Source organism: Ailuropoda melanoleuca, chromosome 16 (genome assembly GCF_002007445.2).
Source record: "Ailuropoda melanoleuca isolate Jingjing chromosome 16, ASM200744v2, whole genome shotgun sequence".
NCBI classification, from domain to species: domain Eukaryota; kingdom Metazoa; phylum Chordata; class Mammalia; order Carnivora; family Ursidae; genus Ailuropoda; species Ailuropoda melanoleuca.
Window position 1 is genome coordinate 60,927,364 of NC_048233.1, and position 14,650 is coordinate 60,942,013.

Below are 14,650 nucleotides of genomic sequence, written 5' to 3' on the forward strand. Positions count from 1 at the left end.
CAAATAAATGGCCCTAAATATGAATTGCAATTTCCAAATCTCATATTAATATCGTAATATATTTAATGAGGGCTACTCCTCAAGCTAGTAAGGATAGTGTGGAACTTATGATCTCTATTTCTTTATCAAAATTCATGTTAATAGTAGGTAAATCATCCTAAAACTAAGATCTATTCCCCAGCAGTAACGTCCACAATAACACCAACTAGGAGTGGAAAATAATCAAATAAATATAAATCCTACTATATTCCCTAGAGATTCCATCACCTCTTGATAGATTTCAGTCCAATGGGAGCTTCATTAATTATTTCCTACCCTGCCTGATAGCAAATGAAAGCCCTATTTGGATCATGATCCCTACCAATTGAAGGAGAAAAAAAAAAAAGACTCGTTCAGGTGCTATCAATGCATTAGTGTTCTCCAGGGGAATCAGCAACCTATTCAGGTATGAGTCAGTTAAGTTTATAAATAGAATAACAAATCCTCCATATTAACTAATGTAGCCCTATCATTGAAAGAGTTCAGATAATATAGCCCTGGTCTCCAAGAGATACGAGATTTTCTAATTATTTTACAGTTTTGTATGTGAGCACACTCAGAGGCTGAGATATACTGAAACATTCACCCAAAACAAAAACAACCTGAGACTTTAATACTGTAATTGAACCTAAGAAAATTAAGGAAGTCACATCAAACAACAGCTACAACAAAAATGCAGAACAATAACGGCTTCAAGTCAATTGATTTCTAGAGAGCACAAGGTAGATCTATGGGGCTATGTGGTCTACTTTCCATGCTATGTGCATCCTCTATATAATGGGAATAATGACCATGAAAAATAAGATGAACATTTTGCAATGTTTCATAAAACATAAAAATAAACCCTTCCTTCCTGGGAATGAAAGCCCATATATCTTACCCCATGCAACACCTCAGAGCTTAGCCCTAATACCATTATGGTTATATGGCACAAAAATCCAACTTAGAGTGTAAAGAAAGGTTTTTCAATCCTTAGGTCTCACTATTTCCCCAAAACACACAAGGATTATACACTTTTCCTTCATTTCAAGAAGTCTCTTTCCATGCCTCAGACAATTCATTTTGCTTATATATCTTTGACCAGAATAAAGGCAGAATATTAAATGTACGATATATATATAAACATATTAATCTAATTATTTTGAAACAAATATAATTATTTGGCTCAGCATGTGATATTTAGTCAATATCCACAGGGGCTATTTATTTAATTGATTTAAGAGGTGACTGACTGATCCTTCAATATCCAGTAGCTTAACGAGCTATGTATAAAAATGCCTTCATGCTCTGTGGCTTTAAAAATATACTAGGAATCATGAAAAATCTACAGATTCACAAAAAATTAATCCAATGTACATAATGCCAATAATTGGAAAAAAGTAGCATGTTTTCCAGATTAAGTAGTTATTCCTAATAATTACTATTAAGACCACTTCTAAGGTAAGTTAGCATTTCTATCATTTTCACAGAAAATGTTAACTTGTATAATCTTTTAGTAACTTATTGCTGCTTTACGGCATTTACCACAATAGTCACCTCCTGGTTAATTATGCTAATGGCGAGGAGATGTGGCAAAGGTTATTCCTAAATCCTTCATAGTTCGTCCTGATGCACATGACACATGGATTTGAACAACAGACTTGGCTTTCCAAATAGGTTTTGCTTGGCTTTCTAGTTTCAGTGTATTTGTTGTTTCTTTGTACTATATTGTTTTCTGTTTACAATTTTGCATTTTTCTAGACTGGCTGTTGGAAGGGAGACAATGGTTTTGAGCCTGAGTAAAGCCAGCTCAGATGAAAAACTAGTTGCAGAAAATCTACACAACAGATAATTTGCAAGTCAGGAAGCAAAATTTGACTATCTGTGGATCAGCTATCAAAATCATTTAGCTCCTGGTACTCTGGATACAAATCCTCCTTCCAAGACACCAATGATGGCAAATAAATCAAAAACTTAACTGCAGGTCAGCAACACCATGACCAGTGAATGCGGGAATATCCTTTCCTAGACAATAGCAAGACACCTTATTTAGCACATTATTTGCCTGATACATCTATTCTGATATGGCTTAGTATTACCTACAGACCTGAAAGGGGACATGTTAGAGTCTAACTTAGAGCCATAGCTCATTAAATATGTGCTATGTTTTCCAAAGCACCCAACTCAAACCCTGGGATTAATTTATTTATCCATAAATAATCCTTCATGCTCATTTATTTATCCATAAATACAGTAACCATATTTTCCGTACCTCAGATTGGGCCATATGGTCTGATATGTAGTAGCATACTTTTTTATGAAGATACTGTAAGAAATTGGGACTGCTATGGAAACAGAGAACCAAGTCAGAAATAAAACTCATATCACAGTCCTAATCTTAATTTACATTTCAGAAGTACACATTCCCATTTACTGCAAAAATAGCTCTGCTTCCTTCAATCTTGAACACAAACCACTCCATCAACCTTCTTTCAAATAGGAATACTGATCTCCATACTAGAAAGTAGGATTGTCTTCTAACCTGTAACAGTTACATTGGCTTGGAAGACCCTGTGCTTTGAGTCAAACTTCTTTGCAGGCAGGAAAACCAAGAAGTACCTTTTGTCCACACCAAATGTCCCTTGCAGAATTCAGAATGACTTTTGGGTCAGGAAGATTTCCTGGAACAGGCCCCTTTGTCACTGAATGACAACCCGTAATCATTCTATACTGTATCAATAAAAAAAAAAAAAAACATATAAAGAGGGATGTTACAGTCTGCATCGTGCACATGAGCACATCACATGTTCACTGAAAAATGTAAACTGAACCTAGGTGTATTTCTCACTTCATCTAGGGAGATCTGCAATGTTACAGCTGAAGACACATCACAATCCTCAAAAGCAACAACGGAGAACACCATTTGTGTCTGTTGGGCTGTGGGGATACTACCGTTTATGACTCTAATGCAACTAAATATAACTTTCTGCTGGTTCATGTTGACTTTCTAAAAAAATGGATATATAGATATATATAACAGAGTACTTCCCATAGAAATTTCTTGTTCATATAGTAGATTCTATTTCAACACATGCTTAATGAAAAGATTTTCACAAAGCTTCAGTGATCCTGTTTAAAACAAATTTGACAAGGAAAGCAGTAGCACTTGTGATATACTACATGTGTTTAAGCATAAAATGAGTTCTCCAGCACAGGTCGGAACACTCTGTTTACTGACAAGACTGTACTATAACAAAGCAACAAATCAAAATGTTTACTTACCAACTTTCACCATATGTATTCAATTGGAGACTGAGTTATATTTTTTATTAAGGGAATCCCTTCCCTCTAGTTTTTAGAATAACGAGCTTCAAAATACACCCTATCCATTCAGCTTACATTCTAAAAACCCAGTCTCAAACTCCTGGTTCTTGCATTTAACCCAACGGTGAGATTTTAAAACTATTCAGTTCTTACTACTTAACTATAAAATCAAGGCTGGTATGACTTGAATACCTAGAAAATATCAAGCTAGTCTAATACTTCCTTCAACATCAGAGAATTTTTGTGCTGGAAGGAATCAAGTGATAATGTAGGTCAACAGCCTGATTTTCACTTAAAAAAACAAACAAACAAACAAACAAAAAAACACCTGAAAATCAAGAAGATGAAACGATGTGCCGATATCAACAAGCCAGCTCTCCCCTCCTAGACCAGCTATCATTCTTCTGGCAACCACTAGCTCTCTTTCACAGAAATTAAAAGGAATAGTTAGTCCTCCTTTCTTCTCCATAACTGTTATGTTTCCTTTTCAAACATTTGCAAAGAGAGAACAATGTATCCACCCTTGAAAAGACTCTGATTAGGATGACCTTCAAATATTGTACTTTTGGTAACATGACCATCTGAAAAGGATCCCAGATCCCTGAAATTCAAATCTCTAAATGGGGCCACTTCTTTTTTATCTTACAGCCTAATGTGTATGGTGGTCTCTGAGAAGATAGTTCCCTAAATCAGTTACAAATAGCCTCTGGAAGCATATTTCTCAGTATAAATTTTACAAATGGTACAAAAGCACTTTGCCTGGCTTTGACTTAGAAAAATGTTATACATCCACAGCTGCACTTCACACATCCTCTACCTTCACACATTCTCTACAAGAGAAGTGTTCCACGCAAAAGTGCCCTATACAAATTCTGAGGGCTTAAATGCTTTCTTCTTAGTGTGGAATCAAGATCCAGACATCCTAAAATAAATGCATCTTGAAAGAAAATACAAACAAACAAACATACATTTAATGCTAACCTAATAATGTTTGGTTTGGAAGCCCGTGGTGATCACTTCTTGATCATTTTACTCCTAAGAATACTATGTAAGATAAAGGAAAACCCCAGGATCTCAAAATGACTATATTTCTTGAATTCACAGAATTATCAAATCTAATACATCTCAGCTAAATTTATCATAACTTTCAGATTTTAAAAGGAGATGTTGTCGAAATATAGCTTTTCCCTTCCAAACATAGCCAAATCATCGCTATTGCTATTACAGAATGTTCAATAAACATCCAAAGCTAGAGAGCATTTAAACTATTTTAAGATATAATCTGACCTAGTTGGGTACAGCAAAAGACACATGGTACCTCATTCACAGAGTCAACTTTTTACACCATGACACGCCTGGGATCTTTCTCTCAAATGAAGAAATTGCAGTAATTATTCAATGATAGGCTATCTTGCATCTGCATATCCACTTCTTGTAAGGAGCTCGAAATTAAAGAAATTACCCATGATTTTCACAATATCCTAACAAAGCAGATGTAACTCATGGGTTCTAAATCTCATTCTCCCAGAGGAAGATTAAGCAATTTAGACATAACATCAGGGATTTATTTGGAACTCGGCATTTCAGAGTGTTCATATGTTATTCGCTTTCCATAACAACTCTGCGATGTAACAAAAGCTTTATATGCCCTCTTTTTCACTAATGAGGAAATTGGGGTGCAGAGATTAATGGTGACTTTTTCGAATGAATAATGACCAACCCAGATAGCCTTACTCCTAGTCTAATGCTTATTACATTTTTGTTCCATATCCAAAATATATTAAAATGCCATCTTTGAAGTCTTATTACAAGATCACATTTCCTTGTTCTGTCACTCTCTATTGTCACTAGGGATCTTTGGTCAGAGCATTCAATCAACTCCCCTGCTGCTGCTTTCCATTCTCTAAATGGTATTCTTGAGAGGTGTTTTTCTGTAAGTGGTGGGGAAGGGGTGGGGAGAAGGGTGTAACTTTGCTTTTAAACCTAACTTTAGATTTACTTGGAATTTCAAATATCATTAAAGAAGATTTATGTTATTATCAAAAGATGGCCTGGGATTTAAAAGCTTGAGAAAAGCTATTCTAGAACCTTTTTTTTTTTTAAATTCACAGTTGTCAGAGTTCATTATGTGCTACATAGTATATTTTTCCCAAACCTCAGGACAACCATTTTATAAAAAATAGATGTTGAAGAAACACTGGAGAGTAAGGCCTCTTATGTACTCTACATTTGGTAATCTATATCTCATTATGACTGAATAGTGCAGGTCTGATTGCTAGCTGTTACCTCACATTCTAGAACACCTTGTCATGAATTAAACACAGTTACATGTATCTTAAGATCCTTCAGCAAAGATGATAATGATGGTGATATCGAAACCAAATGTTTTGACACAATTCTTCCTTATATCAGTTTCAGCAAATAGAGTGCTAAATTCTGAGGTGAATCCCCACACTGTGCCTTTATGTAGCTGCACAAAGAAATAAACTTAATAAATCCAGCATTTATGTTGCACATTTAATAGAAAGCTCTTAAGCCATAATCACTGTAGCTGCTGGGCATCTTATTTCTTCAAGAATTCTTTCAGTGCATGCATTAACTTTGGTTAAATTATTCTGGATTTAAAAGGCAGAAGAATAATTAAAATAGTATGGTTTCAGAAGCATCATTGTAACAGTCCAATTTCAAAAGATTCAGCTGCCAAATTTTACTTCGTACTCCCTTTGCAGATCAGTTATTTAGATTTTTTAAAAAGGGAATCGTGTGCTGTTATCTGCATGGCCATTAGTCTCACAAAAAGAAAAGAGCTATAAAATAAGACTAAGAAATCATTCTTCTAAGGATTGTCACTGAGCTGTTACATTAGTAAACATTCACAGTAGCAAGTCTCTCTCAATCTCCAGCATATAAAATAGTGCAAAGGAAAAAAAAATCCAGTCCTGTGAACAAAACTTGTTACATTTTCTCCCATTTCACTTCTTCCATATTGTTAGACATTTGCTGTCATATCTTCCCAAAATTAATAATAAAATATAATCAATTTCTAAAGGCCCCTGCAGCCTTTTTAAAAGTTAATTTCCAGTTAAAAATAAACTTTAATTAAATCCAAGATAAAATTGTGACCTATATTCTATTAAATAATTCACTTTCTTGTTTTTTTTTCTACACAGTAATTCTTACAGTTTTTAAAAAACAACCATGGGATCCAAAGACATGAGAAGCTATCAAAGCACTGATAAATGACTGCTTGAATTCATTAGTTCTTACATAGTAAATACTTCAAAATGCCAACTTTTCCCATCACTGCACAATTACTAACAACGTTGACAATTTACTTACACATACACATGCACGCAGCATGTGTGCGCGTGCACACACACACACAAATACACACACACACATTCTCTCCATGGAACCATCTTTACTTTTAACATCTTTTCCAGTTAATGTGCAAAATTCTTGCATTCTAGTAAAAAATATAAAGATAGATTTGCTCCTATTTTAGCCTCCCTCTTCTCCAAGATGTATCATTTATTTGATATGTAATACAAGTTTAGTAACAATTATGCCACGTATAACCATTAAATGGCGTACTACTATATGCATTAGGTTCATTTGCATATTTCATTTTCATAACTGCACTCTCTATGCATAAATATATTTGGAGATACTGGGGTTGGGGGGGCAGTGGCGGGTAGAGAACAAGATTCACACATCGGTCTCCACAGCCTTTGCATTAGAGCAGTTGTTTTTATCTGTCTCACTGTCGTCCCCCTTTCCCTGACACTTCTCCTTTGCACAGAGAGATTCCTTAACTCCTTCTTCCATCTCTAGATACTCTGACTTGTCCCCCAGGGAAGAAGAAGTAGAGCTCCGAAATTTCTTCAGCAAATTAGAAGGGAGGTATGGGCAACTGACTGCATTCTGTGTCAGCTGTGTCTGTTCCTCATTTTCAGTCTCTCTGTGGTAGAAATAGTTAAAGTTAGAAACAATCACTGGCACTGGCAAAGCAATGGTTAACACACCTGCAATGGCACACAGGGACCCCACGATCTTGCCCCCCACAGTGATGGGCTTCATGTCCCCATAGCCCACAGTTGTCATGGTCACCACAGCCCACCAAAATGCATCTGGGATGCTTTGGAAATGGGTAGTAGGTTCATCTGCCTCCGCGAAATACACAGCGCTGGAAAACAGGATGACCCCAATGAAAAGGAAGAAGATCAGAAGGCCCAGCTCCCGCATGCTGGCTCTGAGGGTGTGGCCCAGGATCTGCAGGCCCTTGGAGTGCCTGGAGAGTTTGAAGATCCGGAATACTCGGACCAGACGAATGATCCTGAGGATGGCAAAGGACATGGCCTGCTGCTGCTGCCCATTGCCACCCCCCTGTTGCTGGGCCAGATCAGTGCCCAGGGTGATGAAGTAAGGCAAAATGGAGACAATGTCAATGATGTTCATGATGTTTTTGAAGAAGAGTGCTTGGCTGGGACAAGCAAAGCAGCGAACCACAAACTCGAAGGAAAACCAAACAATACAGACTGTCTCCACGATGAAGAAGGGGTCGTTGAATATGGTGTGCCCTGAGTTCTCTAGGTGGGGTGCTGACGTGTCATTCAACAACCCACTGTGTCCGCCTGCACTCAGTGCCATGATGAGATCCCTGTCGTCCCTAAACTCAGGTAAAGTTTCCAGGCAGAAAATGACAATGGAGATTAAGATGACCAGGACAGAGACGATGGCTATGCCCCTTGCTGGACTGGAGCTCTCCGGATACTCAAAGAGAAGCCAAATCTGCTTTTTAAATTCATTCTCTGGCAAGGCCCTGTCCTCCTCCTCTCTCACAAAGCCCTCGTCCTCCCGAAACTTGAGCAGGGCCTCCTCTCCCAACTGATAGAACTTCACCTCCTCGGTGAAGATATCAAAGGGGACATTGACTGGCCTCTTGAGGCGGCCTCCTGATTGGTAATAATATAAGATGGCATCAAAGCTAGGCCTGTTCCTGTCAAAAAAATACTCATTACGCAAAGGGTCAAAGTACTGAGTCCTCTTCTCAGGGTCTCCCAACAAAGTCTCTGGAAACTGGGCCAGAGTCTTCATCTGGGTCTCAAAGCGCAGGCCTGATACATTTATCACCACACGTTCACAGCAGTCACTGTAGCGGACTGAACTATAGCCAGCACCGCCCCCATCATCCTGAGGCAGCAGGTCCGTGTAGGAACATTCATCACCATGGTCATCTTCACTATAGTAAAACCTTCCCTCCTCTTCCTCCTCCTCCTCGTCCTCCTCCTCTTCCTCTTCCTCACTCAGCTCCCTCAGGATCTTCTCCTCAGAGCCACTGGGCATCAGGTCGGAGCAATGAGGAAAGCTGCTCTGACGGTGGTGGACTTTCTTCTTCTCGGGCCGCGGGCGCCTCCTCCTCCGACTCCCCCGGCCACCCTGAGGGTCATGGGAGGTACAGGCCCCACGTGACTGGTGGTGGTGGTGGGAGCCCCCTCCTGAACCCCCGCTGCCTTCCACAGCAGCTGTGGCAGCGGCCACGGCGGCGGCCGCAGCTGCCCTCGAGTGAGCAAGCCTCTCCCGCTCCCGGGCCCGGGCCTGGGCTGCGTAACCATAAGGCATGTGACTGTTGCACCCTGAGCTCTCCGCACTCACCATTGCCACCTCCATGGCGGTGGAGTTTGGAAATGGCTGGTTCCAGTTGTAGAAGAAGGAGAAAGAAAAATAGGGCAGCTTCTTTTCTCACCAAATTAAGGTAAGTTTGGAACCCTTAAGCAGATTGCTTGGAAGACTAAGGATATTTTCAGTCCAACTTTGCATTTTCTGTTTTTAAATCAGTACGCCCCATGCTCTCTGTTCCCAGGGATTCAACATTGCTCTCCAAAGCTTGGCTGGTCTAGATAAACAACCTAGCCCTCTCAAGCCCAAGTCAAAAAATGTTGGGGTCTCCCAAACACCTGTTTTTGGGTGGCTGTCCAAATTTGGAAATACGTCTAGGATGTGATTGGTGATGATGCCGCAAGATTCAAAGGTGGCAAGTATCTGACAGCCAGCAGTTGTGCCTAGAAAATGGAATATATTTTTCTGCCATGGAAATTGTCCAAAGCTCAGTCCATCGAATTTAAATAAAATGCAAATAAGCCTTTAGTCTTAGCACTTGCCTTCTAGTGATGGCTTGACCCATGTTAACACGTGGCTTGAAGTACGTCCAGCCATTGCTGCTCAAAGCCTATCAGGACGATTCTCCAGGCGCTCCTCTCAAGTTCATCACAGGCTTCCTGGGCCCAGGGGCAATGCCAAGCTATCAACAGAGGCAAAGACCTTGGGAGGTAGAGAAGGTACAAGATGAGGTGTCAGCAGGGGCAAACCCAGCTCTGAGGTCTCCATAGAAATCAAGGAAATGCAGAGCATCCTTCAGCTAAAATCATGCAGAAGAAGCACTTCACCTGAAAAAGGAAGGGAAATAAGCATAGGAGAAAAATAAAAAGAATCAAATCATAAAGAGCAAACAGTGTTTCCTTCCCATACACCTTCTTTCTCTTGTCCTTAAGCAAACCACATAAAGCACCAAGTGACCACAAATTTCCAAGGAGTGTGGGGCAGGTTGTTAAATCTCTTCCTCACTAAACCATTCTTCTGTCCTTCTTCTTTGGTTATTATTTCAGCTCAGTCTATTTTCAGGGCAACTCAATTAGTTTTCCTCTCTCCACTCTCGACCCACATGGCTCTTCCTTTGGCTCTCCCTTTCACTCATGCCAGGTCTTAATTCTTGGTGTCATTTTCTTCATTCCACAATAATAATGCTGTCACTTTATAGCTGCTTCCATCATTCATTGATCTCAAGGTATTTTTTTTTAATTTCCACTCATCAAATATTTCTGAATTTAGTGCCTTTCCACCCCTCTCTGTCTTGATTCAGGATTAGAGCAGTTGGGGAAAAAAACAGTGTTCTTTAATCCAGGTTCCACCACTTCAACAAGCTTCAATCACCTCATCTACAAGGTGTAGGTAATAATACAATGCCCTCCATCCCCTTAGTGAGGATTGAATGAGAGAGAGAATGTTGATAGAATAGCACAGACGTAATGAATGTCAATACATGCTGGCAGTTCTGAATAATATGACCGTAACCTAAGCTTTTATTGTCAATCTACTCACGCCCAAATGTATATGTCCTTAAACCACAGTTTCAATTAGGGGGAGGACAGAATGTGAGGATATCCAGGACACTTTGAGACTCACCAATGGCCTGTATTAAGCGGGCACTTCCTGACTCCCTGAAGCATGTCTCTGTTGTTGTTTTTCTGTTCCCCAGACTCCAGAACACTCTCTACCACCCACAGCCTAGGAGCTAATCCCAGTTTCCACTTCTCTGATAATCATCTTTTCTCCTTGCTGTTCCTCCATGTTCCCCTCAATGCTTCCTCCTACACTCCTCTCAAGGGATTATTTCCTTATGTTTTAAATCCCAGTTTTTGTGGATTTTATTTTCAGCCTATCATGTTTTCCCCCCATAATTTAATCCATTATCTACAAACTCCCAACACCCTCCCCCTGTCTCCCTTGCCTCTCTGCATACTTTTATTTCCAATCTGCCACTTGCTGATCACATCTTCCTTGCAGCCCCGATCTGTCTCCACTGTCACTTGGTATTCTTGGCCTTTCTTCTTAGTTGGCTCTCTCTAGGTCCAACTAATTCATCTCCTCAGCCAGGACCTGTAAAAACTGACCTAATCTTCTGTCTCCTATGCTTTTGCATTCACTCTGTCCAACAGGACTTCCAAGAATGCAGAGTGGCCTAGAGAATTGGGGAGGATAATGACAGTCAGAATTCAGGGCATCTACCAGTTTCTATAACTGGAAGCACTTGGGGAGCACAAGAGAAATGGCTTTCTGGAGCCATTAACGGGATTGAGCCCTTGACCACCTGCTGCTCCTTGCTGAATCCTGTCAGCCTAGAAGCCTAAACCCACCCAAGTTCTATGAAGTGACAAAGCAGGGAAGTGGCAAACAGAGGACTTCCCAATCATCATCACACATTCTCCTGGGGAAAGAGGTGAACTTGATTAGGACACAAAATACACCTCTGAAGGTATCTCAAATGACAACCCCCTTCCTTTGCCTGACTCCCAACAACAGCAAATATTCTGACATGTTTACCCTTAGGAGGTCTCCAAATCTCTATTTACCAAAAACCCTGGGGTTACATTTATTCTGGAAGGTCAGGCCACCACCATCTTTTAAAGACTTTCACAGGCCAAAGAGCCTGAGAGTTTGCTCAGTTCTTCCCCAACTCCCTCAAAGCAGTTAGAATACACTGTTTAAATAAAACCCCAGTAGAACCAAAGTGCCTGTATATTTGTATATTATGCACACCCCTCTCCCAACTAACTGCTCCCAGAAGGTCATGAATTAGCAGGTCTTCTAATTCACCATCAAATCTGCAGGAGATCAAGTCCTGCCCTCATTTTGCTCTACACCAATTAATTATCTATTTATTTGGATATGGTCATTTTTGTTTATATCCCTCCCCACCTTACAAAAAGCAAATTACCTTCTTTTTAATTGGCTACCAGTTACCTCACTATCCCTAACCAAGAAGAAAAAGATGATGATGATGATGAAGATGATGATGAAGATGAAGATGAAGATGAGAAGGGGGGGGTTGGGGAGGGAGCAGGAGGAAGGAGGAAAAGAATAACAAAAAAAAAGGAAAAGGAAAGGGAAAGGGAAAGGGAAAGGGAAAGGGAAAGGAAAGGAAAGGAAAGGAAAGGAAAGGAAAGGAAAGGAAAGGAAAGGAAAGGAAAAACCTTCCACACAGCAAGACTGGTTTAAAAATCTCTCTTCCTTCCCTAGGTATTCATGCTTAGAAGAACCTATTCAAGCCTACTCCCAGGAGCCTTGAAGGGGGAGACCTTTGCATAGAAATGTCCCTTCCTCTTTAACACCATTAAACTAATAGGAGACTACCTATTCCCCGGAATCCCTGTGCCCCCAAACCACCACCAAGCATCCTTCCCCTCCTCCCTTACCCCCCAGCAACAAGGCTGTTTTCATCCCTCAGTGCTAATTCCTGCAACTGTCTTAGGGTGGTACCTGAACCTATCAGAGAGAGAGAGAAAGAGAGAGATTGAGAAAATAAAAAAACCAACACCGTGAGAAATATACACTTCAACGCACGCCATTTACACAGTCCCTATGTGCTGCTGAAATGCTCGGAAAATGCACGCAAATCCAAACCCTGGGAGAGGCAGCGATTCAAACCCGTTCGCCAGCTGTTCCCAAAGGAACGGAACCGGTGAGTCTGGGATGAAGCAAAAAATGATGCTAAATCTAAACCCCACCTCGTTGGGAAACGACATCTTTAATCGCACCCTCCCCTCCAGACCTAGGTTCCCGCTTGGGCACATTAAGCAGGGCGCACGCACCCCATCCCTGGGGTTAGGAAAATAACAACTGTTGGCCCCCCGGAGCGCCGCGCAGCATCTGCACCTCCCTTCTTCCACCTCCTGGTTTATTTTTAACCGCCTTCCATTCATGCCCTTCTGTCACATTCCCGATATTATTTATCCCTCAAATGTCCACTGCTTCTTAACAACCAAAAGAGGATAGTGGAGAAAAGATAAGAGAGGTATCATACTTACCGTTCCCAGGCGGAGTGAAAAATAAATATAAAGAAAATCCCCCGCTTGATTTGTCTTTCCCCCTCAAGCTTCAACAGCTGGAGGAGGGGAAGAATGTTCCTGGGGATAGAAGGAATCACTCCGGTGTGGCAGGTGGAAGCTCCAAAATATCCACGAAACAAGTTCTGCTGCCTGGCCAGGGGGGCACAGAGTCCTCGCTGCTGGAGCCCGGGGTGGGGATCAGGGCTAGCCCAGGGAAGACCCCAAGACTTCTGGTTCCTCTGGAGTTCAGCACAGGAGACCTCGATCGGAAAAGGAAGTCAAGGTTCCCCAGAAAAAGAAACAAAATCCTAGACAGCAGCGATCACTTGTTAAGCCCGAATTCCTCCTCCAATATCCATCCCTCTCCCTCTCTCGCTGGCTGCAGAAGCAGCACACGCCTCCCCTGGCCGGGAACGCGCGCCGGCCGGGGGCGGGGCCAGGGCCGTGCCGAGGGTGTGGCGTTCAGGCTGTAGCCTGGGGCACCTCCCCGCGCCGCGGGGCGGGCACAGTCACGATGCCGCCACTGCCCGCCCCCCCGGCCGACCCCCCGACGCTGGGGAGCAGGAGGGAACGATTCCGGGAGCCGCCGGCCGTCGCCCCCAGAGGAGAAGCCCTAATCCGTTGGAGCTGAAACAGGGGTCCCCGCAGCAGAGCGGGATCCCAAGAGAGAGGCTGGGAGGGAAGACCTCGACGGGAGGTCCAGTCTTGCCAACAGGGTGCTTCTGCGCGTCTTCTCCTCTCTCTGACCCGCTTTCTCTACAGCTCAGCGCGCGCGCGCACACACACACACACACACACACAGCCCGCAAAACGGGTTTGTGGGGTTGGGAGCCTGGGTGCATCTCTGGCGAGGCCGCTAACTGGTAGCCCCCCAGTCGCCTACGAACGTGCCGATTCCCCTTGGTCTCCGCCTCCTTTGCACAATTTGTCAGCCTCCACTCGGGGGCCGGGCCTCTGGGGCTCCGAGGAGGCCGACTTTAAAAGTGTGCTCCAATCGGGTGAGGGGTGGGTTGCAGAAATTGGAATCAGGCCCAGGTTAGGGTTGCGCACGGGAGGCACAAGACCAAGCGGGAGAAAGTCGGAGGGCTCTGAGCGGGTCACAAGACCAGCCCACGGGAGGGGGGTTTTAGAAGGGGTGAAGGAGCCCTCCGCGAACCTGTTGCTGCAAAAAGGATACAACGCGGCTGGGGGTTTGGCTCCGGGGAGGTCTTCATCATAGTGGTCGGATCGCTAACACCACCCACCCTCATTAAACAGCAAAAACAAACAAACAAAACCCATAGTACCCCGCGGGGCAGGCGAGTGCGGCCGCAGCAGCGTGCACACCCCGGGATGGACCCCCACTTTGCTTATTAGGTGGCAGGCGTTTGAGATGCCCATAGACATGGATGTAAAATTGCAATTCCCACTCATCCACTCAAAGAAAGGTTAGCAGTGGAAAGTGTGAATTTTTACACACACAGACACATACAAGGCCAGGTAACGACCCGGGCTCCAGGCACCTCTTCCAGCTCCCTCTGATGGACCAAGCAAGCAGTGGAGACGCGCACCGGGACTGCTGGAGTAAATCCGACCTTGGGCGGGTCAGTTGGCGCTGAGGCGGCCACTGTCGGCCTCAGCTGGCAGCTTTGTTTGACGGCCCT

At 42.7% G+C, this 14,650-nt stretch overlaps 1 protein-coding gene across 2 annotated transcripts; it reads right to left on the reverse strand.

Moving 5' to 3' along the window:
* Window positions 1-1,550: 1,550 nt before the first annotated feature.
* On the reverse strand, window positions 1,551-13,405 carry KCNA4 (potassium voltage-gated channel subfamily A member 4). 2 transcript variants are annotated; one of them, XM_034646013.1, is made up of 3 exons: window positions 12,987-13,405; window positions 7,368-9,788; window positions 1,551-2,748 (listed from the first exon to the last, which is right to left on the reverse strand). In XM_034646013.1, the coding sequence occupies exons 2-3, from the start codon at window positions 9,010-9,012 to the stop codon at window positions 2,744-2,746; spliced, it is 1,650 nt and encodes a 549-aa protein (XP_034501904.1). In that variant the 5' UTR covers window positions 9,013-9,788; window positions 12,987-13,405; the 3' UTR covers window positions 1,551-2,743. The 2 variants fall into 2 exon arrangements, with proteins under 2 accessions (XP_034501904.1, XP_002926236.2); XM_002926190.3 differs by lacking the exon at window positions 1,551-2,748 and having other exon boundaries at window positions 4,473-9,788.
* Window positions 13,406-14,650: the final 1,245 nt, after the last annotated feature.

Bases quoted from the DNA above. Each gene is read 5' to 3' on its own strand.
- KCNA4 (XM_002926190.3), bottom strand. From the start codon at position 9,012: ATGGAGGTGGCAATGGTGAGTGCGGAGAGCTCAGGGTGCAACAGTCAC.